The following is a 26360-nucleotide window of genomic DNA, read 5'->3' as shown; positions in this document are numbered from 1 at the left end:
TCCAGTATCTTGTGCGTCTTCTTGGTTCTTTCGGTAAAGTCACGTGGAAGGGAAATAATAAAATATAAAAATGAAATAAAATACAATTCTCACGACGTTTCGGCCACAACACAAGTAGGAAGGCTACGACGTTTCGGCCACAACACAAGTAGGAATGCTACTTGTGTTGTGGCCGAAACGTCGTGAGAATTTTATTTTATCATGTTTAATTTGTATTATTTTATTTCAATTCTACGTGGTGACTTTACCGAAAGATCCGAGAAGATGAATCCCTGCAGTCACGAAAGCTTTAAATCGAAATTGATCTTGTGCGTGTTGTGTTATCTGATTAGCCTGGAGCATGGGACTGACACCGCTTCAATCGGTAGAGCAATCGATTACATAAACGCATTACTCGGATGGCCCAGCTGTAGTTGAGATAGGGGGCCGGAGTCTCTGGTGTTTGCCAGCATCTCTGCTCGTATGTAAATAAATATAAAATGAACTTATTTCGCATCGTACGTAGCCAACCGTGCTAATCGGAGGTGTGGGGGAATGACAACAAACTAAACACAAAAAGCAGTTCCAAAGAATTGAGTTTTCAATCTAGATTCAAAAGTCAAATTGAAGTGGCCTGCCTCATTGACCTGTCCACTCACGTCCAGTACATGTGCACCTCCTTTTCCCGATTACACCTGAAACACAGATGTGGCATTAGTGTGTATGTATGTTGAACATCTTTTGCACCTTACGTAGTGAACTGTACTAATAAGAGGTGGAGAAGGGTACAACAAACTAAACACAAAAGACCTATAATGAAATGAGTTTTCAAGCTAATTGATTTCAAAGGGCATAGCTCCAATGGCTTCCTAATATCAGAAGGAAGAGCGTTCCAGATGGTAGCAAAGGCGCATCTGAAAGCGTGCGATGCAGTGACCGTCTTTACACGTGTTTCACGCGCTCCTGATCGCTGTTAACAATCACTAAATACTTTTTCGGTTTACTTGGCAAAGACGTCATCTTTCACTTAATTCCAACGTTCACCCATACAGCTGTAAATTCAGTCGAATTATATATTATTCTTTAACAATGCATGATACCTTCATTGACACCTGTTTTGCCAGGCCGCGGTAGCGCACGCCTGTAATCCAGTGCTTGTGGAGGCACTGGGGGTTGGTGGATTGCACAAAGACGTTGTTGTTCCCGTTGGTGTCGAGAAGGTGATATCCCCTGATTCGCCAGGAGAATGGGGTACAGCGAACCTGGACTCCACCTGTTCCATCTGCATGGCATAGAGTCCTGAACCCCCTTGCACGTGTGGGTGTTGCTCCAGTTTGCTTCCACGTCTTTTTTAAGTATCCAAAACACCGTAATATATAGAGGACTGCAGAGTTTATGGGAGAATTTGATGCCAGCTGACCAGCTGATTGGTGGCTTTCCCTATTATCTGTGGTTCTTTGTGGCTCTGGATTGTTCTGTCTTCGAGAGTGAGCGTGTTACAAGTCGACATGACGATTGATATTGTACAGAGACTTGGACGGTGTGTTAAAAGCACGTTCACATTTCAACCACAAATTATCTTGAATAACGCGCGACAACTTTATAAATAGACACTCTGTATATGAACAAACGCACGGAGTATATGCTTTCATGTCATTCAATTTTTCTTCAACCATGTGTGGATACCAACTGCCCCTTGAATGAGCTATAACTGGGGCAGCTCGTTGTGGTCAGATGAAATTACAGACCCGATGCTATGGAAGCCAACACTATCAGATAATGTAGTTAGTGCACAGATGGCCACAGGGTTTTTGCCTGGGTCTCTGCATGTTTGTCCGCTTGGTCCACGTCACGTGCCATTCTTCTCCCCCACATCAACGCAGCAAACGTCGCTAATGCCGCTAATTTGATTTTTGCCACCGGTTCTTCGGCGACCAGGCATCGGAAGCGTGTCCTCGGCATGGACACATTATGCCTGGAATGATGTTTTCTGTCATAAACTCATTACCAAGGACAGTCCGAAACGCTGTTATGGAAAAAAAAATTGCACACTGCTTCAACCCTGCCTTATTTTGTCGTCATGATCCTTAGATTGTGTCTGCGGTTGTGGGTAAAAAAACAAAAGAATGCGCGTCAGTAGTGCTTATGGTTACCAGAAGTTCTCATGGACACTACTTAAATGTATGACACACAATGATAATGGATTATTATTATTATGGATAGTTGTACCTTGTACTCAGGTGATAGTGCCTTATAGCGAGAAACCCTACTCTAGGCCGGCCTAGCAGCGTTCTGGAAAATATCGGGTGAGAAACGTAGCCCCGGCTCTATCTATGTGTGATCCACCAACCCTACCTTGAAGCGGCTGGGCTGCTTATTGTTCATGGACAAGAAGAAAGATAATTCATTTAATTACCGGGTGAACAAAAAAAGTTACGTTTGGGTAATTCACAACATTGAATTTGAAGGCACTGTAACGGTCTTAACTCAATGCTTTTTGCTAGGGTTATTTATTGTGCATTCGGAGAAGTTCCACTAGAACTGGGGCAATTCGTAAATTAAGTCAATTAATTGACTCACACTTATAATTAATTGACTCACACTTATACTCAGCGACTTTATTGAGGTCGATTACTTGGAGCCCTTAAATTTGGCGGGCGCTCCTTAAAGCCACGTCTAACGTGACGTGTCTGATGACGCCGATGATGTCCTCCGTCCAGCGTCGCACATTGGAACAGAGGCGAGACCTTTTTTTTACTTCAAACTATTCTTGTGTTATCCGATTGTTCGAGTAAATCGAACCAATACTCTGTCGAGTAATCGATCATTTCAATAATCGGAGTGCCCAGATCTAAATCCCACAATGCATCTGGAGATAGGTGCTTCTGAGGTTTGTGGCCAAAGTTATAACGTGACTCAGAAAGCAACGGTGCCTCTTCGCAGACGCCCGTTGGTGAGACATTCGCTCCTGCGCTTTCCAAACTTAAACATCCTATCTTTGTGCCTTAAACATTTTGACAGCCTTACAGACTTCATGTTATCTCTTGTTTCCCCCTTGGGAATTGTAACTTTTAATTGGGATATTTATGGGTATTAAAATGGCTTAAACTGTTGTGGAATGCATTGTGATCTTCAACTGGAATGGACATTCTTTATTCCTTATCTGAAAATTTGTTTGGCCAATTTTCATTGCAAATTCCATGAGGGATTTTAATTTCCACGTTTAGCCAATTTACAATTTCGCACTTCCTCCGCTGCCACGGTGAATCGCATTCGGCGGCGACTTTCCCATGGAACACAGGAAATCCCAGAAGCTCCGGAGGATCCTAACGACTTTGGTGGGCGGCGGTGGGGCGGAGAGGGGGTGGGGGGAGACAAAACAAACAAAACCCAGAAATGTTTTAAAACGTATGCACCTCACTGCAGCCAGAGGACATAACCTGCAATCTGTAACCAAGGCAGTTTTAATTTGAACGGTTTTACTGCTGCGCCAGGGAGCAGTAGTTGGTCGTTGGTGGTGGTGGGGCAGTTGCTGGGTGGGTTTGTAGGTGGTTGGGTTGAGGGAGCAGGGGCGGTGAAGGAGTTTTAATTCCCATGTCCTTCCCCTGGCCCCCCTCTCAGCCATATCAACAGATCAACCGTGCACCCCAGTTCCGCATTCTTTCACTCGTTGCCAAAAATGTGAGAAATCCGGAAGATACTTCGATAAACATTGGACGCAAGCATGTACCTATTTCAGTTTTAAAGCTGTCCATGATTTCACAATTTCTGAAAATAATAATATTTTGAATATTTGAATCAATAAAATGATAATAATAAAAATGTTGTATCTGTGATCACTACCTCAGGTTTATCGTTGCTGGGCTTTGGAAGCATTATTTATTAGCAATGATCACAAAACAAGACACTCACAGTGTCTCGGATGAGAATTGGAGCAGCGCACATCTTTGATGGTGGACTTGGATCGGAAGTGGAAATTCCATATTCCTTTTGAAGGACGTTCACCTCGGAGGAATGTCGTTAAAGTCAATCGACACCTGACCAGGAATTGAACTCACATTCTTCCTATTGTGAGTTGGACGCTATCGTCATGGAGCCACCTGACTGGCTTCTTCATAATTGGTTAAAATAAAACCAAAAACAGCCAGCGAACGGAATACGTCCGAGACGACGTCCATCCACGAGATGGGGCAACGACGTCCATTTTTGTGCAAGTGCTGGGTCGATTATAATTAACATCGCAGGATCGTGCGAGGTGGCGGTGGCTTGGGAACGCCTCTGTCCAGCAGTAGATTGACCATGGTTTAATGGTGATGATTAAACCAGTTGCACAGCGCAACAAGCAGTAACGGACGACTTTTACCACCTTTAAGTCATTCCCTCCGATGTGTTCTGCTCGCCGTGTGTGTTTAAGGCTCGCAGACCTTACCCAAACATGTGAAGGCATAGCCAAACACCTCTGACCCTCAAAGGCGTTTGCTAGGAGCACGTTGGTCCGTTCTTAAACGTGAGTCAGGGCACCCGACTTCTGTAACGGTGCCTGTCATGGACCCTCCTCGTGAAATGATCCTGGAACCCTCTAAGCCTCCTGGGGAGGCCCCTTGCTGCCAGTTTTATTACGCAGTTTGTTAGCATGACCTTTGGCCTCTAGGCTCCTGCCAGCTGTTTTACGTTTATATATGCTACGGATATCATTGCTGGTAAAATTCGCTGTATATATACAAATAATAATACTATTTCCCTTTACGTGATTTTAGGTGGTGCGATATTGAAGACTCTCACTGGTTTTTTTTTGCTTAATCCAGCCAGGTCGTGGATGTGATTTAAATATTCAACTCACAAGCAGAAGATTGTGAGTAAGAATAATGCTTGGTGTTAGTCTTGGTGTCAGCCTATCATCCCTCCAGGATCGATAAAGCGAGTACAACTTTGTGGTAAACAAGAACAACGTATTTTTGTTTTCTATGAACAGACTGCACACACCATGGGAATGAGGAACGTTTTGCCAGTGGCGTAGAGTTCGCAGTTAATTGAGCAGAGCCCCATTGTTGTTTGAAATATATTTGTATATTTAGAACTTGGAAAAAGAGAATATGGGAGAGGATTTCCAAGTCCAGCAGGGTGAGGGAAGAAGCACAAATACAAGTGTTTTGTCCTGTAGTGTGGTCAGTGAGTGGGTGAGAGTGAGTGAATGGGTGAGTGGGTTGATGTGAGAGCGAGTGAATGGGTGAGAGTGAGTGGGTGAGTTGGTGAGCAAATGTTCTGTTCTGACCTGCCGTGTGGTGGTGGTTGAAAGCAGTGTGGATGAGACGACAACAGTCGGTCTGGTAGACCGAGTCCTCAACACGAGTGAAGGCATCAAAGGGTGAAGTTCACGAGAACGGTAACCATGGTAGGAGCGATATAGAAGAGTGATAAGGAGGCGATTGACTGCCGTTGAGCGAATAACTGCAGTGAATGAATGAGTGCTGGATCAACCCACTTATTGGGAAGGACATCTTCGAGACAAACTGGTCCCTACCATATGAATGTGAACTCTGCATCCCGAGTTGAGAATTTGTGATGGATCAGACTTGTACCACGTGCGTGATTGAGAAGACAAAGGATACGCAGGAATAGAGTGTGTGTGTGTGTGAGAATGTGGACTGAGAGAAAATTATTGAGACTTTTATTTGGCAACTCGCCATATGTAGTGCTCCCTTAATAAAGAGCACCATTCTCTTACATCAAGTGACTAATGCCATTGAAAATGAATGTAAGCGCTCTATATCAGCACTGCAGTTGCCTCAAGTGCCAGGCGCTATTATTATTACTGTTGTTCAATGAGAGCTGGACACAAATCAACTTTTTTTTCTCTCAAGGGTGCAACCAATGGTACAGTAGTGTGTCTGTATGCAATGTGAGATGTTGAGTCTGGAGGCAGAAGATTATTGGTGCTTAGAAGTGTTCTTGTTGAAGGCAGAATATCACGTAAATGTTTCACTTTTTACTCACGTGGCTTTAAAGCATTATACCCGCGTGTGTCTGAGACGGGAAGTGACGGCTTGACACGTGGCCTGTAATCCAACGCTGTGGAGGCAGTGAGGGTTGGTGGGTCACTGCTCAAATGTTGTGAAACCCCCTGTCCCGTGGTCATTGAGGTGCCATGCTTTGACTCGTCAAGAAATGGCGGTATGGAAAACGTGGATCTCATCTGGAAGGGATTGAGTGTTACCCCATCACACACTTTGGTTTGGCTTTTATCTAGATACTTAAATGTCCCTTCTACACTAAAAAAAAATACTGAAAATGTAAAATGTTGAACTTCTTTCACACCATATGTATCCAACCGTGCTAATCGGATATTTGACGTTCACATTTCCACCCTGACCAATTAACCGGCCACACCCTCTGCAGTATGTGTCCACGGTGTAACTGCCACTTTCCACAGATGTTCACATATCCGAACTTTTCACATCACTGCCTCTACCTAATTGCCTGGTGAGTCGAATTTGTGGCATACTGGAATCGGAAGTTTACGATTTATTTCCAAGAGAAGTTGACTCGGTCGACGAGTTGATTAAATATGTACCACTTTGTCATCATCCAACGATACTTGCCCATTGCCATGGGAATGTGGAATTTCCACCATTAAGACACTGGGCTGCCAACAGAGTTCACTCCGCCTTCCCATCGCTTGTTTGCGCAGGGAGACACGTGGATGTGCATCATGTTCTGGGTCAAGGTTGCACACAGCACTCCGTCTGTTGCGCGTTCGGGCTGAGTCGCGGCTTTGTCCGCTGGCATGGGGGGATGCATCGTGCCGAGCAAACCGCACGACCCGAAAACGCGCCGGAGAGTTACCGGGCGCATGCGGCAGAAACCCCCTGAAGCCGGCTTCCTTGTGGGATGTCGAGCGATTGGTTTCGTAGCGTTGACTACGTTTTCTGCGTCTGTTTCTTTGCAGCCGGAGAGCCCGAAGGCAGCCGCGAATCGACCAAACAGCGCTGTGAGTAAACGGCAAGACGTTCCTCGAGCAGGCTATTACATTCCACTGTTGTACTGCACTATGCTTCCATTTCGTCTATGTTCCTCGCCTTCAGCGACCAGCAACGGTCAGCTTGGTCAAGTATGGTCAAATCAACCCCTACGACCAGTACGGCATGGGGGAGGCCCTCATCCAGCAGTCGATTGGCCAAAGGGTTCATTTCATGAGGTACAGGGAACGTCCTACCTGAACGGTCGCATTCACTGGATCATCAAATCACTGCAGGGAAATGTTCTTGGTATACGACGCCACTGATACATTTTGGATTTTTATGGGCATCTAAATGCACCCATACAGTATCAGGATTCATATAATGTTGTCGTTTTTTAAGTAAAGGCAGTCATTCGTCTTCGTCACCCAACACTAGATAGTGCTCTTCCATGCTCCGTAAAAGACTGCACCTGAGCCAATGGTGTAAATTTCACATTACCATGACGAGGGTCAATCTCTATATCATGGCCACTGTTGACATCCCACAATGTGGTGCTCGTGTTATTGACCCCAGAGTGATGACAGCAGAGAAAGTCTCTTTCCGATTAGCCAAATCATAGATTACCCTGCCGATTATTGGTTTGACTACTCGGCCAATTGGATATCACAGAAACAGTCTCCTGTCTCTCAGTCGCTGGACGGGAGGTGATGGGCAGGGCTTGGTGATGTTGTCAAAATCATCAGCCATATCACTCTGGGCGTAGCGTGTAGGGGGTTTCCTGCCTTCCGGTAGGCATGGTGGTGGCAGCGGCCTTTCTTTTTAAAGGGGCCCCAGTTAATTAAACAACATAAAACAATAATAGGGGTTTTTACCCTTTTTTCTGTCAACAAAACTGAAACCTTTTTACAAGGATTCATGTTACTGCATTAACCACAATAACTGCAGTCAGGTCGAGCACCAATTGGGTCGAGGCTCAAGAGAAAGCCGTCCCTTGGTGTGGACCAATCAGTTTCAAGGACAATGCATATATTATCATAGTATGTTTTTTGTTTGCATTTTGACTGAAGGTATTGTGGTTAATGCAGACATGAATCCTTGTAAAAAGGTTTCAGTTTTGTTGCCAGAAAAAAGGAGAAAACCCTATTATTATATTTTGGTACTGGCAAAGGAGGTCTAATGAAACATAAAACAACATAGGATACTTTTTAGTTGATTAATCCGTCTAATCTGGTTTCCCCCCCACGTGCAAAACACTCATTAAGAATAACTGGGCAAACGTTCCCAGGCATCCTTGTGAAAAAGAGAGTCCTGAAACCCAATCGGTACCCTTTGAAGGCTTTCCCGTAGAATACGGATGTAAGTAAAAAAATCAATATTTATCGAGCCATTTGCTTAAAAATGAAGACTATACATTGTTCTGAAATCAACACACTTTACCGAATAAAACCAAAGAGTATGAATCAACACACTGTTGCAATTTTTATTTTCACAGGTGTCAGTGGCCAGCAGCACCTCTTATGAGCTGGACAGCAAAGTGGAGTGAGTGTTTTTTTTTCTTCCTCTGACGATTACATTCAGATGACTGAGATGCATGTGGTTATAACAGTTCACTCACAGTTAAGAGTTCAAATCCCAGTTGGGGATTGACTCAACTGATTACCTCTCGGAGGTTGAATACAATGAGTACCACTTTGTGGAAATTACCAACAGGATGGGAGCCATCGGCTGGGCAGGTCTAAGCAGTGGTAGAAATGTCACGTGAATCCTATGGCAGGGGATCAGTATATCCTTAGGTTTGTTGTCGTTTAATCTCCACAGAGTCGTACTAATTTTAGGCATCCCAGATGTAAGATTATAACGGGGCTAAGCGACCTCAAACCTGGGTTCTAACTCACGACCTGCCGCTCATTAATCAGTCCCTCTTGTCACAACACCACCTGGCTGGGTGAAAATAAAATCGCCCTTGAACTGCAGGTCAGTTACTACTGATTTTCACAAAATGCTCCTGACTTTAGTGGCTTCTGTGGATTTGAAATTGCAATTTTTGGATTCCGAATATCAAACACTATGAGCAAACATCTACGTCAGTGGTTCTTAACCTGGGTTCGATCGAACCCCAGGGGTTCGGTGAGTCGATCTCAGGGGTTCGGCAGAGCCCCCGCCACGGAGGTCCGGACACACTTGAATTATTGTGTAAATTTGTGATAACACACACGGCCCGCTTGGCCATCACTGGCTGCAGATGATCATGCTACACTGCTTGGCCAATCAGCGCTGCGGGGAATTTAGTGCGTACTCAGTAGTCAACGTGTGACTGTTGTTGTCGTACGTCGTGTGATTTCTTTAATATTTTATCCATACTAACTATGTCGGGCAAAAGAAGAAAGTGGTCGGACGAATATGTACAACATGGATTCTCATGTATCACGGAACGTGATGGGAGTGAGCGTCCTATCTGCATGATTTGCAACGCCAAGTTGAGCAACTCTAGTCTTGCACCGGCAAAACTAAAGGAACACTTCTTGAAGCTGCATGGAGACGGGGAATACAAGAACACAACACTTGCTGAATTCAGGGTGAAGAGAGCCAGATTCGATGAAAGGGCCACTCTGCCTGCTCTTGGATTTGTACCTGTTAACAAACCGATCCTGACAGCATCGTACGAAGTTGCTTACCTGATCGCAAAGCAGGGCAAGCCACACACCATTGGTGAAACACCTGTGAAACCAGCTGCATTAAAGATGGCGAATCTGATACTCGGAACAGCGGCCGAAGGTAAATTATCCCAAATTCCCCTTTCAAATGACACCGTCAGTGACAGAATAGAAGACATGAGTAAAGACATCTTGGCTCAAGTAGTCGCGGATCTGATTTCAAGCCCGGCAAAATTCAGCCTTCAACTCGACGAAACCACAGACGTTTCTGATCTAAGCCAGCTTGCTGTTTTTGTACGCTATGTGAAAGACGACATGATAAAAGAAGAGTTTTTATTTTGTAAGCCTCTTACAACAACAACGAAGGCAGCCGATGTGAAGAAGCTTGTGGATGACTTCTTCAGAGACAACAATCTTTCATGGGATATGGTTTCTGCAGTTTGTACGGACGGAGCTCCAGTCATGCTGGGAAGAAAGTCTGGTTTTGGTGCGCTAGTAAAGGCCGATGCACCACACATCATTGTGACGCATTGTATTCTGCACAGGCATGCGTTGGCAACAAAAACCTTACCTCCAAAAATGGCAGAAGTATTAAAAACTGTGGTGGAATGTGTGAACTATGTGCGAAAAAGTGCTCTGAGGCACCGCATCTTCAGTGAGCTGTGTAAAGAAATGGGCTCTGAATTTGAGGTACTTCTGCTCCATTCTAATATTCGGTGGTTATCCCGGGGACAGGTGCTGAATCGTGTTTTTGCCATGCGTGTGGAATTAGCCCTGTTTTTGCAAGAGCACCAACACTGCCATACAGATTGCTTCAAAAATCCTGAGTTCATTCTCATTTTAGCGTACATGGCTGATATATTCGCAGCTCTCAATCATCTCAATCAGCAGATGCAGGGTGGTGGAGTCAATATCATGGAAGCGGAAGAACACCTGAAGGCTTTTCAAAAAAAGCTACCGTTATGGAAACGACGAACAGAGAACAATAACTTCGCAAACTTCCCGCTTCTGGACGACTGTGCAAGTAAGATCGAAGATGTGTCTGGAATCGGAGATATTTCTGTATCCACGGAACTGAAGCAAACAATTGCCACGCACTTAGATGAGCTTGCAAAGTCTCTCGACGGATATTTCCCTACAAGAGAGTCATATCCAGCATGGGTGAGACAGCCGTTCACGTTTGCTGTTGAAACAGCAGATGTCAATGATGAATTCCTCGACGAAATCATTGAAATTCAGCAGAGCCAGGTTCAACAGCAACTCTTCAGAACAACAACGCTCTCAACGTTTTGGTGTCGACAAATGAACAAGTATCCAGTTATTGCTAAGAAAGCCCTGGATTTTTTTATACCATTTGTTACAACATATCTTTGTGAGCAATCCTTTTCGAGGATGCTGGACATAAAAACGAAGAAAAGGAACAGACTTTGCTGTGAAAATGACATGAGAGTGGCACTTGCCAAGGTGAAGCCACGCATATCTGAACTGATCTCTCAAAGGCAACAGCAGAAGTCACATTGATTTCCAGGTATGTAATTTGTTGTGAGTTTATGCATTGTGTTGGTTTTATTCTTTGAACAAGGTAATGTTCATGCACGGCTCATTTTGTGTACCAGTAAAAAACATATCTATGTCTTGAATTTGAAAAAAATCACATTTTATTTTTCACTAAAGAGGGGTTCGGTGAATGCGCATATGAAACTGGTGGGGTTCGGTACCTCCAACAAGGTTAAGAACCACTGCTCTACGTAGTCAAATATAATCTCATTTGCATGGAAACAAATTTTAACAGGAGCCTATGGGTTGAACTTGGGATTTCATCGTTGCTAACTCTTATTTTGCCTCCAAGTGAGCATCGTTATTATCAGTCATGATCAATCCACTGCTGGCTTCTAGGCTTTTCCAAGCCTCTGTCACCTCGTGTGGTCCCGCCTTCTAACACTACACCTGGCACCTGTACACAAGCTGTTTGCATCGCTCCATTTTCTCCACAGGATGCCCTCTTGGGCTCGTTTTCTCCATTGGCCGTCACTCCATTGTCAGCCTCCGCCACCGGCCATCATCTCTTCTAGTAACATGGCAGAAGGAGAAAGACATATACTGTATATATATCAGAGAAAACGCTCAATAACACCGTGGCCTTGAAATAAAAAAAAATGTCCCTTCATAGCACCATTTATGTGCGACAAAGAAGGGCCAAAATGTAGTGCATATTATATCGCTTTCCTTTTAAGGTCGCCGTGTCACTGACAAGTGTGCTGAGTTTTTTTTTGGTTATCATTAATTGTGCTCGAGCACCAAACTGCCAATGCAGCAGCATCACCAAATATATATGTATATCAGAGAACGTATGCAAGTCATCGGCATCGCTTTGGCTGTTTAAGAAAAATAAGCGGGCACACGCATAAAATAATGATGATTCGCATGCCAATGGCATTTAACCAAAAAAAACTTTTTTATTTCACCAGGTAAGGCCCACCGAGCTGCGTAGCTCTTCTTCAGAGGCGACCTGAACACAAATGACAGCTCAACGAAATGTCCCATCATGTGGAAATTTATAGCAGCCACATACTCTAAACGCATGTTTATAAACGTGAAGGGTTTTCCCCTTCACGTTTACAAGAGGGCCTGGATAATAATCCGAGCGACCATGGGGAGAACATGCAAACTCCAAATATACAGCAGGCGTCAGGATCAGGATCAAACCCACGACCCCCTCCATCCCAGGCGAGGTAGTTAACCTCTCGCCAACCTGGCGCTCCTCTCGCCACCGTTGCTGATGCCAATGCCGATGCTGCCGCAGCTGCTGCTGCATAGCTGATTTCAAAGTGCATAAGCCCCAGTGGCTTGATCATTTGCAAGCCAACGCCATTTGCTGATGCCAATGCCGACGGTGGCGCTGCCCCTGCCGCTGCTTGCTGTGTCATGCAGAGGGGGCGCGCGTGGGCTGGAGGCCTCGCCGGGCCACGGGTTGGACCTCACGTACGTGGCCGACCGCATCGTCGCCACGTGCGTGCCGGCCGAGGCGTCGGAGGGTGCGTCCCAGCGGGGCCTGCAAGAGATGGCTCACCACCTCGCCTCCAAGCACGGGGGGAACTACCTGGTGAGGAGAAGCAACAACAGCAGCAGCAACAACAACAACATCAACATCGGCCAAGTTTAAATTCATTCTGAAAGACTATTTGTCATGCACGGTGAGGCTGCATAGAGAAATAGGTAAAGGGGCTGGTCGTTTCGGGGGGGGGGGGGGGGCTAATCAGCTTCATTTGATACGTGAGCTCTGTGTAATAGTTCGACAGGGCTCAACAAAGTGCACATGTTGGTGTGATTAAGCGATGAGCGCTATCTACGGGACCCTCTTTTTGCCAGTTCGAAGATGATAAAAATGATGACATTATGCATTTCCCTTTTTTAATGGCACCAATAAGATGTTCAAACACCAAATAGAGACCGACTGCAAGGCATCGGCATAGCGACACGTACTTGTGGTAGAACATGCAAACAAATACGCTCTGGCGATGTATACATTGCGCTTGACAATGGTCGGAGCTACACCAGAGGCAGCGGCCTTAAAACAGCTTGAGCCGAGCCATCCATAATGTGGCGTTTGCATCATCCTTTCGCTGTTCACCTTTTGGCGTTCTTCGGTCTAGCGCCGGTGAGACACAGCCACAAAGGAGGCTGTCTCTGAGAGGGGCACTATCCTCACATACACAGGGGCTGAGAGCCAGAGCTGATTGGATGGTAGGCAAAGGCGGGATCATATGCTTACTCATTCTGCTTCGTGTTCAACCTTTGTTTAACGTTTGTTGAACGTTGACTGTTATGCATGCCCCCCCTCCCATCCCCTCCCCCTGACAAACTCAGGGGTCCGTGAACTTTGAAAAAATGTGTGAACTCATTGTACATGTCCTCATGTATTTATCCGTAGTCTGTATAGCAGTATAATGATGTGAAGTGTTTCAGCCTTACTTATTATTGTTATCAGATGCTCTTAACCAACTGCAGTATTGACAACAGAGCGTGTGCGTCTTTTTATTCCTAGGTTATTAACTTTTCTGGACCAAAGGAAGAGCTCACCAAGCTTCACCCTCAGGTATTGTTGAGATAACCTTGTGATATTGTTATTATATTTATCTTATTCTTAGTTTTTTCGGTAAAGTCACGTTGAAGAGAAACAACAAAATAACAAAATATATATAAAACAATAAAAAATTCTCACGACGTTTCGACCATAACTCAAACGGTCATCATCAGGTGTGTCGGTTTGCATAAATTTATTTTGAAAACGGCATATTTATTTATTTATATAAAAATAACGTTTGCGTCACGCGCAACGATTGGCTGTTTGCCAGGACTAGTCCATCTATTTTTTGAAAAGAGGAGGGGGGAGACGAAATTTGTTTTTATGTATGCTGTCTGAAAGCCACTGTAAGCGTGAACAATCAATCAAGAACTGAAATGATTTATCAAATCTTTCCAATGATTGCTAAGATAGAATCCATCTTCTCGGTTGAAATTGTCTCTGTGTTTGTATATGTGGATAGCCTCATGAACGAATCTCTCATGGAAGCCAGATGGCTTACAAAGAACCTCCGTCTTGGAAAAGTCAATGGCATGTGAGCCTACTGAATTAGAACAATGATCTGCTACGGCCGAGGTGTTGGTCCTACCGTGTTTAAGGTCTGCTTTATGTTCACGAATGCGGTCCGAGATATGGCGTTTGGTTTCTCCAATGTAACTACTACCACAGAGGCAACTTAGTTTGTAGACACCAGGGTATTGTATGTCCGGAATCACATCTTTTACAGACGGAACCAGATCACGGATTTTATGTAATGTGTTGAAACGGACCTGGATCTTGTGTTTATTCAAGATTTTGGAGATCTTTTTTGTGATCCCAGCAATGTAGGGTAAAGTGATGGTTTTGAAAGGCTCCTCAAGAGGGTTCTTCTTCATGGTTTGAGTGATAGCTTTGCGGATTGTATAGTCGGAGTAACCATTAGCCCTAAGAGCTTGGTGTACGTGCTTGAGTTCACTGCTTATGTGTTCCTGGTCGGATATGCATTGGGCTCTATGATACAGAGTCTTGATGAGAGAATTCTTCTGTGATGGATGGTGGTGGGAATCCGGTTTCAGATAAGCATCCGTATGGGTAGCTTTCCTGTAGACAGAGTGGCTCATTGAACCATCAGGTCTCTTTTTAATTAGGACATCCAAAAAAGGTATCTTGCCATCTATTTCGACTTCCATGGTAAATCTGATGGCTGGGTGTATGGAATTGATGTGGTCGAAGAATTGGTCTAGAGCAGGCCGGCCATGTGGCCAGATGACAAAAGTGTCATCCACGTACCTCTTCCATAAGGTTGGGCGCAGAGTGGCAGTCTGGATGGCGTCAGTCTCAAATTTCTCCATGAAAATGTTAGCTATAACTGGAGAAAGGGGGGAGCCCATTGGGGTGCCCTCAGTTTGTTTGTAGAAAGTTCCATTCCAAGTGAAGTATGTATTGGTTAAACAGTGTCTCACCAGGGGGGGTACCTCAGTGTTTAGTCCTTGATGAACCAAGTCTTCAATGATTGCAATGGTGTCAGGTACAGGAACCTTGGTGAATAAGGAAACTACATCAAAACTGACAAGCAGGTCGTCTGGGGACAGGGAAATACCCTTGATTGTTGATACCAGGTGAGTAGAATTTTGTACCGCAGAGGTGGTCTTTCCAGTGAAAGGACGCAGGATTTCAGACAAAAAACGAGCTAGTTTGTAGGTGGGGGAGCTGATAGTAGAGACTATGGGACGAAGAGGTGTATCAACTTTATGTATTTTTGGTAAGCCGTATAATCTTGGTGGCCTGGCAGCAGAAGGTTTCAATGAAAACTGTTTAGATTGATCAATTAATGCGGTTGAATCAGTTGGTGCGATTATTCGCAAATGGAAGAAACACAAAATTACTGTCAATCTCCGTCGGCGTGAAGCTCCATGCAAGATCTCACCTTGTTGTGGCATGTTTCGGGGCCACTTCCTGGAATCGCGGAGTTCTTCAATTACTAGTACGGTACATTTCATTAAAGCGTGTTTTTAAAAACGTTTTTTAAAATATTACTTATTTAACATGACACTGACGATACGTCCTTGCGTGCAGGTGCTGGAGTTCTGCTGGCCTGGCTTGCACGCTCCCCAGCTGGACACCCTTTGCCGCGTCTGCAAGGCCATGGAGTCCTGGCTCGCCGCTCACCCAAGCCACGTCGTGGTGCTGCACTGCCAGGTCAGTGGGTCACATCCTGACTAGGGGGTGACTTGTTATGCATTGCCAGGTCAGTGGGTCACATCCTGACTAGGGGGTGACTTGTTCAGCATTGCCAGGTGAGTGGGTCACGTCCTGACTAGGGGGTGACTTGTTATGCATTGCCAGGTCAATGGGTCACATCCTGACTAGGGGGTGACTTGTTATGCATTGCCAGGTCAGTGGGTCACATCCTGACTAGGGGGTGACTTGTTATGCATTGCCAGGTCAATGGGTCACATCCTGACTAGGGAGTGACTTGTTATGCATTGCCAGGTCAGTGGGTCACGTCCTGACTAGAGGGGTGACTTGTTATGCATTGCCAGGTGAGTGGGTCACATCCTGACTAGGGAGTGACTTGTTATGCATTGCCAGGTGAGTGGGTCACATCCTGACTAGGGAGTGACTTGTTATGCATTGCCAGGTGAGTGGGTCACATCCTGACTAGGGAGTGACTTGTTATGCATTGCCAGGTCAGTAGGTCCCGTCCTGACTAGGGGGGTGACTTGTTATGCATTGCCAGGTGAGTGGGTCACATCCTGACTAGGGAGTGACTTGTTCTGCATTGCCAGGTCATTGAGTCACATCCTAATGGGGTTCACTTGACCTCTGGGCTCAGTAAGCAGAGCACCACCTGGGCATGCTGCTCCGCTTAGTGAGAAATAGAATAAGAGTAGTCTTCAGCACAATTTGGTTTTTCAAATGTTGTTCTTTTAATGCTTTGTCGTTGTTTTTTTTTACACGGTTACTGAACACAAGCCCCCAGCTCCAAAGATACCAAACAGCCAGCAACAAACAGCACGATTACTTTTTGTAATAGGCAAGAGTTAATACATTGCTTGAATTTATGCCAAGTTCACATTTGACTGTAGGATAGTTGTCATTCAGGAGCGGTGTGCGGTGCCGTGGTTCACTCACTGTGCTATAAATTTGGCGAGCAGAGATTCAGTCTCCCGCCATGGCTAACATCAGTGGCGAGTGGCATCATGCATTTTACCGACCTGCATTGGCCAGCCTGGTGATAGTACGGTCAAACAACTCCTGCGTCTAAAGCAGTAAAGGAAGGCCTTGATGCAGCAGTGTAGTGACAGAAGACTGCTCATCTTAACACTGTTGGGTTAAATTTTGATTTAAAGCTTTCGTGACTGCAGTAATTCATATTCTTAGTTTTTTCGGTAAAGTCACGTTGAAGGGAAACAACAAAATAATAAAATATATATAAAACAATAAAAAAATTCCCACGACGTTTCGACCATAACTCAAACGGTCGTCTTCAGGTGTGTAGTAGACGACCGTTTGAGTTATGGTCGAAACGTCGTGAGAATTTTTTTTTATTGTTTTATATATATTTTATTATTTTGCTGTTTCCCTTCAACGTGACTTTACCGAAAAAACTAAGAATATACTGTTGGGTTATTCGGATGAAGTTTTTGATGCGGCAAAAAAAAAAAATGTGGGCTGGGGTTGAGACACTTTTGAAAACATCTACAGGAATACCTTGCACTTTCGTCTGGTTAGGGACCAGAGCATGGACGAATGTCAAAAATGGACGAATGTCAAAGCAGAGCTTTTTATTTAGCTTGCAAATTAATTTTGGCCGGTGAAAAACGTGCATGCAAATAACTACAGTAAATATATAAAAAAAAGGTACATGCAAATAACTACAGTAAATACATAACACATGCGTGCGAAACCTAAAGAAACAGAAATAAAAGAAAAATAAACGTAAGAATGAATACAACTAAATAAATAAACAAAACTAAATAAAGAAAATAATACCTTTAAATATTTTTTATTCTTGTGTAAGTGGACGATGAATAATCTTAGTTCTTTCGGTAAAGTCACGTTGAAGGGAAACAATAAAATAATAAAATATATATAAAACAATAAAAATTCTCACGACGTTTCGACCATAACACAAACGGTCGTCTTCAGGTGTGTCGACTTCAGGTGTTTTATTGTTTATTTATTTATTGTTTCCCTTCAACGTGACTTTACCGAAAGAACTAAGAATATGAATTACTGCAGTCACGAAAGCTTTAAATCAAAATTTGGACGATGAATATATTGGTGATAAGTACAGTTTTAATAACATATGAATAAACACAAATTTAAGAGATGCTCACTGAACGACTTCTATTCAAAGACTGAACGACAAAGACGGCACGTGGCGCGAACGCCGTGGAAGGTTTGTGAAGAAATCGGACGAAAGAGGAATGCTGCGTGGACGAAATTTGAAATGTGGTTAGAATTGAAAACGGCCGAAAGAGCGAAGCGACCATAGTCAAGTGGACGAAAGTCAAGGCATCGCTGTATATACTGAAACGAGCCTTGGGCGGTACTTAGGTCTGTTGGTGGTCCAGAGCCAGTGGTGGAAATGTTACGATCTCATGTAGTTAGGACAGCATCTTTAAAGGACGGTCACTTCCTTATGTAAGATACATATATATTGTTGTTTAAACTTCAGCTCATGGGTCCTTCTTCAGAACGGTCAACTGACTGAAGTCTGGTGCGAACCAAACTTTACGATTTTTCCTCACGATCTGGGGCCAAACGGTGGGAATGGCACGTTCCTGTCGCAGACGCTGGTTTATCTACAGAACGGCAACTGTCGTCATTGCCATGCCCGACGCGGTACTCATTTTATTACCATCTGAGGGATGATTGGTCAAGTTGATTCCGTGACTGGGAATTTCAGTGTTCATCCGGTTCGGTATTTGGTTGGTTGCTCCAAGGCAGCGTGCCCCACGGTGCCCTTCACCGCCAGGAGACACGGCCCACCCCAGGCAGCTGCTACTGGGCAGCGGTTTGGGGAAGCTCTGTGATGTCTCTCGCTGTGTGTGTGTCTCTCTCTCTCTCTGCGCAGGGCAACAGAAGCAGCGTGGGAACCGTGATCGCCGCCTATTTCCACTACAGTGACGTCTGCACGCGGTGAGCACACGCGTGTTGGACATCTTACGAGATAATCGATGCGTCACTCTTAATTAAAGCGGGGTGTCTTTCAAGAGTGGAGCTCGTGTTTTCCCGAGGCCGTTTGGCATTCTCTATCCGTTTAGGAGTCTGTGAAACACCCCAACGCGTGGCTGCTGTGAGAAAGCGCCTCAAAGAGGGCCTCACCGTGGCTTTTGGTTGGCTAAACAATGGTATCTGTGGTTATGGATGCTGCCGCGGCGTAACGGTGAGCACGGTGGTGTAGCTTTATTTTGGTGATTTCGAAAACACACGGTTAAGCCATGTTTCTTGCGGAAGTGCGGAGTTGGCCTGATAACTTTAATCTAAATTGTCTTATGGTTGGTATTGTTTGACTTGCATCACACTGGGATTTTTGCACACAGCGTTGTAATACGGTGTTTTTTTTTTCTTTCTGGAAGATTTGCTGGTTTATCCCAGGACGTTTCTGTTGCGCGTCGTCGCTTTAAGATGTTTCTCTGTTCATATTTTGTTTGTTGCGGTTGCACCCGACTCAAGAGAAACATTCCCGGAGGTCGCCGGTTCGATGCCCTCTCTCCTGGCGCGGCAGTTGAAACAATGGAGCGAGTTCCTTTTCAATTATTAGTTATAAGTCGATCAGCAGGTCGCTCATGCACCCCCGATTAGCACCGTTGGCTACGTACGGTGCAAAAGAAGCTCTACATACATACACACATTGCGGATGGGGTAAGGTGTGCGTACCCTCAACTATTTCAAGACATCTGGTCAGCGTGGAAGAGCAGGCCTCCCTACAACTCCTTCTAGTGGAGCGGCACTTCCACCAGCAGTGGAGCGAGCAAGGAAATACAAGGCGGAACCTTCAATTTTTTAAAAACAAAACTTTATCTTTTGTTGTTGTTCTATGCAGTCGGGTGGCTTTGTCGGAGCGCACTCAACTCACAATCGGAAGGTCGCGAGTTCATATCCCGGATATGGGTCAACTCAGCCCATCATTCCATTTCCCGCTGGAGCATGGGAACACTTTGACTCTTTCGTTATTATTGTTGTATCTCGTTTCAGCACCGCTGGATATTTCTCTGGGGGTGCCCGGCAATGGAATTGAGTTAGCGGTAGCACGTTCGGTAACAAAGGCTCGTTTTTACGAAAGCTTAAAATAGAAAGTGAATACATTCGTCAATAACACTGCGGCCTTAAAAGAAAAAAAGTACATCATAATTGACGTTTTGGGCAATGGCCCTTCATCATAGCACGTATGGTCCACCCTCATGGTCAAGGTCCACCCTAAATCGCATCCGCACAAACCATGGCAGATGCGGACACCTGATGCACAAATGGAAAATTAAAAACTCTCCACTAGTGCGCGACTGTGGTCATCCAGAACAGATCGTGCAACATATACCTTCGCAATGCCCCGATCCACAATTACGAATGAGACATCACAGCGAGAAACTCCTCTGCTCCAGACGCGGTTATCTGACGGCTTGACCGTCCGAATGTAAAATTGTAGTCGTTGCTCTGCATCTACATCAGCCGCACGGAAGAAGAAGAAGAAGCTAGCACGTAAATCAGTGCTATTGACGAATGTGTTGAGTGTTAATTGTGCCCGTGCACCACTACCAACGATTTACTGAATAAGTGTGCAAAAGCTACTTCAAGAGCTACGCTCGTTCCCGTGTTTTTTTTACTCCGCAGCTCCGAACATACGCTCGGCAGATTCCCCACCAAGACGCTCTGTGGTGACCGGTTTTCTGCTGCCATCCAGCCCTCGCAGAGACGGTGAGACCTGCAGTAGCACGGAGCATTCCTGCCAATGACGAACCTGGTATTGCTGCAGACGTGTGTTAAATCTGGATCGGTTGTTTCGTGTGTTTGTCCTCCCCCACGCGACTCCGATTAGCACGGTTGGCTACGTACGGTGTGAAAGAAGTTCAACGTATATATATATACGAACTGTAATAGACGCGTGTGTGTGGGAGCGGAATGGTCCCAGCCACGGCTAATTTCAATGGTGAGCGGTATCTGAACGAGTCCTGGGCTTCCGCTAGGTCGACACAGCCTTAAATGGGTATCTAGTGTGATGTGACCGAGCGTGCTTCTGGCTACAGCACTCCTCATGTACAGTGCTGGTCTGAGTATTTTCTCAAAAAAAGCACTTGCCCTCAGCGTGTGTTTGGTTAAATGGGGGAATCTTTGTTTTTGTTTTGTGAAAAGAGAGTGGCGGTGTTGTGATTTGCATGCTCTCGCACTGTCATTTGATTCCTGGCCATGAACAACATTGGTTGCAGATAATGTGTGAACTTGGCTCGGCCTTCCTCGAGGTCGTCTCGGCCTTTATAAAATCAGTGCTTAGTGTTGTTATCATCAGTGCCGGACAGAAAAAAGGTGGCCAGTTGTCATGCTGGCCGAATCATATTCCTACGACGTTACACTCATATTCCTGGTTGCTCGGTAATATCGTGCCAACAGCCTATACATTTACTGGAGATTTGTGTTAGATTTGGTTTGCGTGTATGTTATCATATATGCATGTGTGTGTGCGTGTGTACGTGTGTGTGTATCTTTCTTTGCAAGTGGGAAGCGGTGGTGTCGTGGCTAGCGCACTAACCACTACGAACCCACCCACCCGAGTTCCATTCCCGCTCATGGCCAACACCTGTCACGATTACCTGAACCGATCGTCGGCCTCACCTCCGTTGACTCAGCCTCAAATTAGTACTTGGTGCTGTGCTAACATCGCCACTAGGGAGACAAAGGCGGCCGGGCGTGGTGTTGGCCACCCACCCCCCTCGTGTGCCGTGCCGGGCCTTCATTGGTGCTCGCTACCAGCACTTGCCCCAACAGTCAGTTACAGGCTATATGGGGGATCTTTGTCTCTTGTATTTGTATCTTTACATGTGCAGTATATTTGCGTGTGTCTGCATCTGCGTAATATCCTGGGTTTAACCAGGGTTTGGATTGTGTGAGGAGCTCACAGGTCCTGGAAAGATCTGGACTCTGTCTCATCATTGAGCTCTTCCTGCAGGCAAGGCTGTCTTGGCTGGGTCACGTAGTCCGCATGCCCAACCACCGCATGCCCAAGCAGCTTCTGTTTGGCCGGACAGACGGTAGTGCACAGGCGGTGCATCTGTCAGTCATCTCAGGCAGTCAACCAGTGGCACCTGGGTTTGTTCCACAACCTCTTGTCAGCGAGCCTTCAACGCTTCACACGGCATCAACTTGCACCTAGCTTGGCATAAGCGCTGTGACGACATCACTGCCACTTAATGACGACTGGCGGCTGTTATTGTTGTTGTTGTTGTATGCCTACGTGACGTGTATGTGTGTGTACTCACTGATTGCCCTTGGCAGGTATGTGTACTACTTCAGTGGGCTTCTGTCACGCTCCATCAGCCTCAACACTTGCCCACTTTTTCTGCATCAAGTGGTGCTACACGGCCTGCCTAGGGGAGGCTCTGGTGAGTGTGCGTGTTCACATGTGTGCATTGATGTGTGTGTGTGTGTTCACACGTCTGTTCATGTGAGAACTTGCAGCATGGTGGTTAGTGCGCTGCACTATCAACCCGCCGTCCCGAGTTCGATTCCGGCTCACGGATATCCTTCGGTGATGAATATCGGAACCAGCCCTGGGCTTAAGCAAGGGCAACTCAACCTTGAACGAGTACCCGGTGCAGTTTGTAAACATCAGCACCGGGGGTGACGAAGGCAGCCGGACGTGGTTGATGGCCACCCATCCCATCGTGAAGCCGTCCGTGCTGGCCTTAGTAGGTGCTTGCTCACAGCACTTGCCTCAACAGCCTGTGCTGACAGGCTATTTGGGGGGATCTTAGTCGCTGTGTTCACGTTCTCTTCCCTTCCTGATTCACTCCTGTCCAGTGGTGGCCTCCGCGCTCTGTGATGTCGACTCGCTGCTCACGTCTCTCCCGCTATCTTCTTCTTCTTCTTCACTTGTTCTCATGATGTGTCCTGCCCATTTTCTTGTGTGTGTGCATCTACATATAATTTTTTTCCTCTTTAATGATTAATTTAATATAGCCTCGTTCATGCAAGTTGCATCTCACGATCGCTGCGGAGCCACATGCACGAGCTGGAAGGCTTGCCAGGCGATGAGCCAGCGCCAACAATTGCTCTGCAGTTCTCTACATATAAAGATGTTTTTAGCCAAATAGTGAGTCGTTATACACGTGCGAGGATATTGGAGCTCCTGGAGAAAACCCAGGCACGTGAGGGGGGAACACTCTATTCCGTGATGCTATGAGTCCACACATCGCTGGACTGCCTTCCGCTGGCAAGCCAGGGTATTGCAGCCTAGATGCCCAATGGGAAGGAAGTCTTCACAACATTTTGCCATTTGTCCCATCCACAGTGCAGGGTCACAGGTGCACACACGTGCTGCTGGGGGCTAAGGGGGGAGGTGGTGCTTCTGCGGTTAGCACACTGTGCTACAAAGCCCAGCGAACTGGGAGTCCTATCCGTGTAGAAACAAAGGTGACAAGTGGCATTCCAAAACCTTAATGAGAAATCGCTGGTTTGATTCAGCCGTAAATGAGCACCTTGTAGTAGGCATTCCTGTCAACTCCTTATCAGTGGCTCCCTTATTGCAGACCCAATTCAGACCTTATTGGTCACCCCCGTGCCCTTATAAATGTCTACGTTCATCCTACATTGAAACGGCTGTACGCCGTATGGACCTGAAAACTAAAATTTCCCCGTATAAGAATACGGGTAACCCGTATGGGTTGGCGGGTATGATGAGTATGTGTGCAAACAACAGTAACTCAGCAGGCAGAGGCAGCTTGCTGGGCGGAGTTGGGCCACATCACCCCGCTGTGTACCACGCTGCCCTTAATGGGTGCTCGTTAACAGCGCTTGCCTCAACAATCCTCGATATTCGCTATGGCTCAATGTGTTTGTGTCTTGTCCTCAGCTCGGAGTAAAAAGTCAACATTTCTATGGTAGAGTGCCACAAGGACGGTGTAAGGATAGTTTATCCTCTGGGGGTGTCTATTCTGCTTGCTGTGATTCATTGTGTTTCATTTCTACAGGAGGCCGACTGTTTCTAAGGGTCTACCAAGGATTACAGCTCATGTACACATCCTCTGTGTAGTAAGTACGCATGCTTATCATCAGCAGCATGATCATCAGCACCACTACTACCAATGCCTTCATGAACATCATGGTCAGTAACAGCAGCAGCACCACTACTACCACTACCACCATCATCAGCAGGACGATCGTCGCCACTATAACAACCACCGTGACCTTAATCGTTAACTCTAAACCCACTATCGTCATCACACCCACCACCAACACCACCACCATAATAAACGTGACGATAGCCACCACTGTTATAGAACATTCACATTATTCTTATCTTATCAATATTTACATAGCACCTTTACCAAGGCGCATTACAGACATTGTAACATTGTACATAACATGATAATAGTTTGACATTAATAATTGAATTATTGCAAGTGGTGGTGTAGTTTTGATGACAGTAGAAAAGGAGGGATTGATAAGGAGGGATTGTGATAGGCCTGGTCGGAGCTGCCTACAACCAGCTGCATTGTGGGAATCTTTTGGACAACTGCCAGTGAAACTGAAACATTCAAATCGTAACTGAAGGCAAACAGCTGTGAACTGCAAATGATGAGACATTTAAACATACCTACTATAATAATCACCAAGGAATGTCTGTCCTTAACGCTCGTGACGTCACTCCACATCGAACAGCCCCCCTCATTAATAATCATGAGCAGGTGACATCACTCAACATGGACCCCCCTCATTAATAATCATGAGCAGGTGACATCACTTAGCATGGAGCACCCTCCCCCCTCATTAATAACCATGAGCAGCTGACGTCACTCCATATCGAACAGCCCCCTCATTAATAATCATGAGCAGGTGACGTCCTCCAAATGAACACCCCCCGCCATTGATAATAATTAACGGCTGACGTCACTCCACATGGGGGGGGGGCGAGGCGCCTCCTCCCCCCTCCTCGGCGTCAATTCACAACCCTCACTACAAAAGCAGAACCCTCACGTCACGTGATCTCCGTAACGCTGTTGAGACATCAAAGTAAAAAGGACGTCGTGATGAACAAGGGATTATAACCTTAAAATGAAATAGCTCTGTGTCACCGCGCCCTTACAAACCGCACACGCATTCACGCAATGAATATCACGTCGCGCTCTGCTGTTCGCTTGCAAATTTCAGATTTACTGCAACACACCCGTCCTTGGACGGGCAAAAGGCTAGTGATATCATAATCAAATGCATACATTGGTCATGCCTGGTGAGAATGTATGTAGTGCAGTGATTTTGGAGGGTTAGTGGATCACACAGGAATGGGGCATCATGAGTTTCATGATGCGCTCAGCTGTGGAATTACAACGTGGTGACTGCGGGAGGCAGAATAGCAAATGTGACTCTGACTTTTTCAGTCGCATTTGAGTATCCTCATCTCGTATGCACGGGATTTCTCTGGTCGCATGAACTTATACAAAAACAAGATAAAATTTGAGATATTTGCTAAATGTTCCAAAGGGGACCCTTCTGAAAAAATGCCTCGGCAAACTCAGTGAGGCTTTTCTCACTCGATCAGATGAGCAATTGTGCAGCATTACATTCAGCTGGTGGTCCTAAACCAGTTTTGACATATCCACGTGACTACGTGACTCAACAAGGAAGCATTGCCAGCTGCCCAGAGAGTGGTGCTCGCTTTATCGACCCTGGAGGGATGATTGCCCAGGTCAACCCCAGTCCAAGTGTAGAACTCAAGGCATTATAATGAGTCGAAACTTCAAAACACAGTACCTCCTCACGCTTCGCCTGTCCTTGCCCCATGCTCAACACAAATTCAATCTCTCCCTCACAGTTCTGTGCCTGCGAACGGAACCGCTCAGAGCCTCAGCGTGAACGTGAAGCCGGCTTTGATGCTGAAGGGTGACGTGCTGGTGAGCGGTGTGTTCACGCGTCTAAGCCATTCGCCGTCCACTGCTAGCTTAAGTGCCTCTCTCCTTCGGCATGGGCACGACACTGTGCACCCTCATCATTGGTGTCTGCGACGGAGACGGTTGCACACGCACGCAATTCCCAGCGAGTATGGGAGTCTGTCGCAATTTCATCCTCGTTGTCACGCACCACACGCCCCCCCCCCCCACGACCCTGCCACCCCCCACTCGCCACTCTATGTACGTATGTTGAACCTCTTTCGCACCGTGCAAAGCCAACCGTGCTAATTGGAGGTGTGGGGAGGGGGGGAAAGACAACAAACTAAACGCAAAAAGAAAGTTCTAAAGAAATGATTATGTATGACTTAATCCACCGCAGTGTCGTACCCGATACACCGAGTATCTCTTTGTCGATGGCCTCGAAGGCGGCTGAGAGACCAAGGCCAATCAGCGCTGCAGCGCACCGGTCATCCATGATCTTGTAGAGGTAATCAATGATCTTGAGTGACCGCTGTGGATACAAACTGGACATCCACACGACGTTCCGATGTTTTGCTTCCGTCTCCTTTATTATGGAAGTCCATGAATCCGTATTTAA

At 45.9% G+C, this 26360-nt stretch overlaps 1 protein-coding gene across 1 annotated transcript in view; it reads left to right on the top strand.

The window, feature by feature from the left end:
• Positions 1–26360, top strand: part of LOC116943852 (tensin-3-like) — a 68954-nt gene that overhangs the window by 8339 nt on the left and 34255 nt on the right. Inside the window, exons 2-11 of the mRNA XM_076068145.1 lie at positions 6926–6967; positions 8431–8477; positions 12524–12695; positions 13638–13688; positions 15732–15854; positions 18739–18803; positions 20496–20579; positions 22152–22258; positions 23846–23906; positions 25687–25765. Coding sequence (XP_075924260.1) covers positions 6926–6967; positions 8431–8477; positions 12524–12695; positions 13638–13688; positions 15732–15854; positions 18739–18803; positions 20496–20579; positions 22152–22258; positions 23846–23906; positions 25687–25765 — 831 coding nt within the window. The remainder of the gene's footprint in view (positions 1–6925; positions 6968–8430; positions 8478–12523; positions 12696–13637; positions 13689–15731; positions 15855–18738; positions 18804–20495; positions 20580–22151; positions 22259–23845; positions 23907–25686; positions 25766–26360) is intronic.

Source organism: Petromyzon marinus, chromosome 19, assembly GCF_048934315.1.
Source record: "Petromyzon marinus isolate PM22_M1 ecotype Great Lakes invasive population chromosome 19, UKy_Petmar_22M1.pri1.0, whole genome shotgun sequence".
In the NCBI taxonomy this organism is placed as follows: domain Eukaryota; kingdom Metazoa; phylum Chordata; class Hyperoartia; order Petromyzontiformes; family Petromyzontidae; genus Petromyzon; species Petromyzon marinus.
The sequence above is the reverse complement of the archived record's forward strand: the minus strand, read 5'-3'. Positions and strand labels throughout refer to the sequence as shown.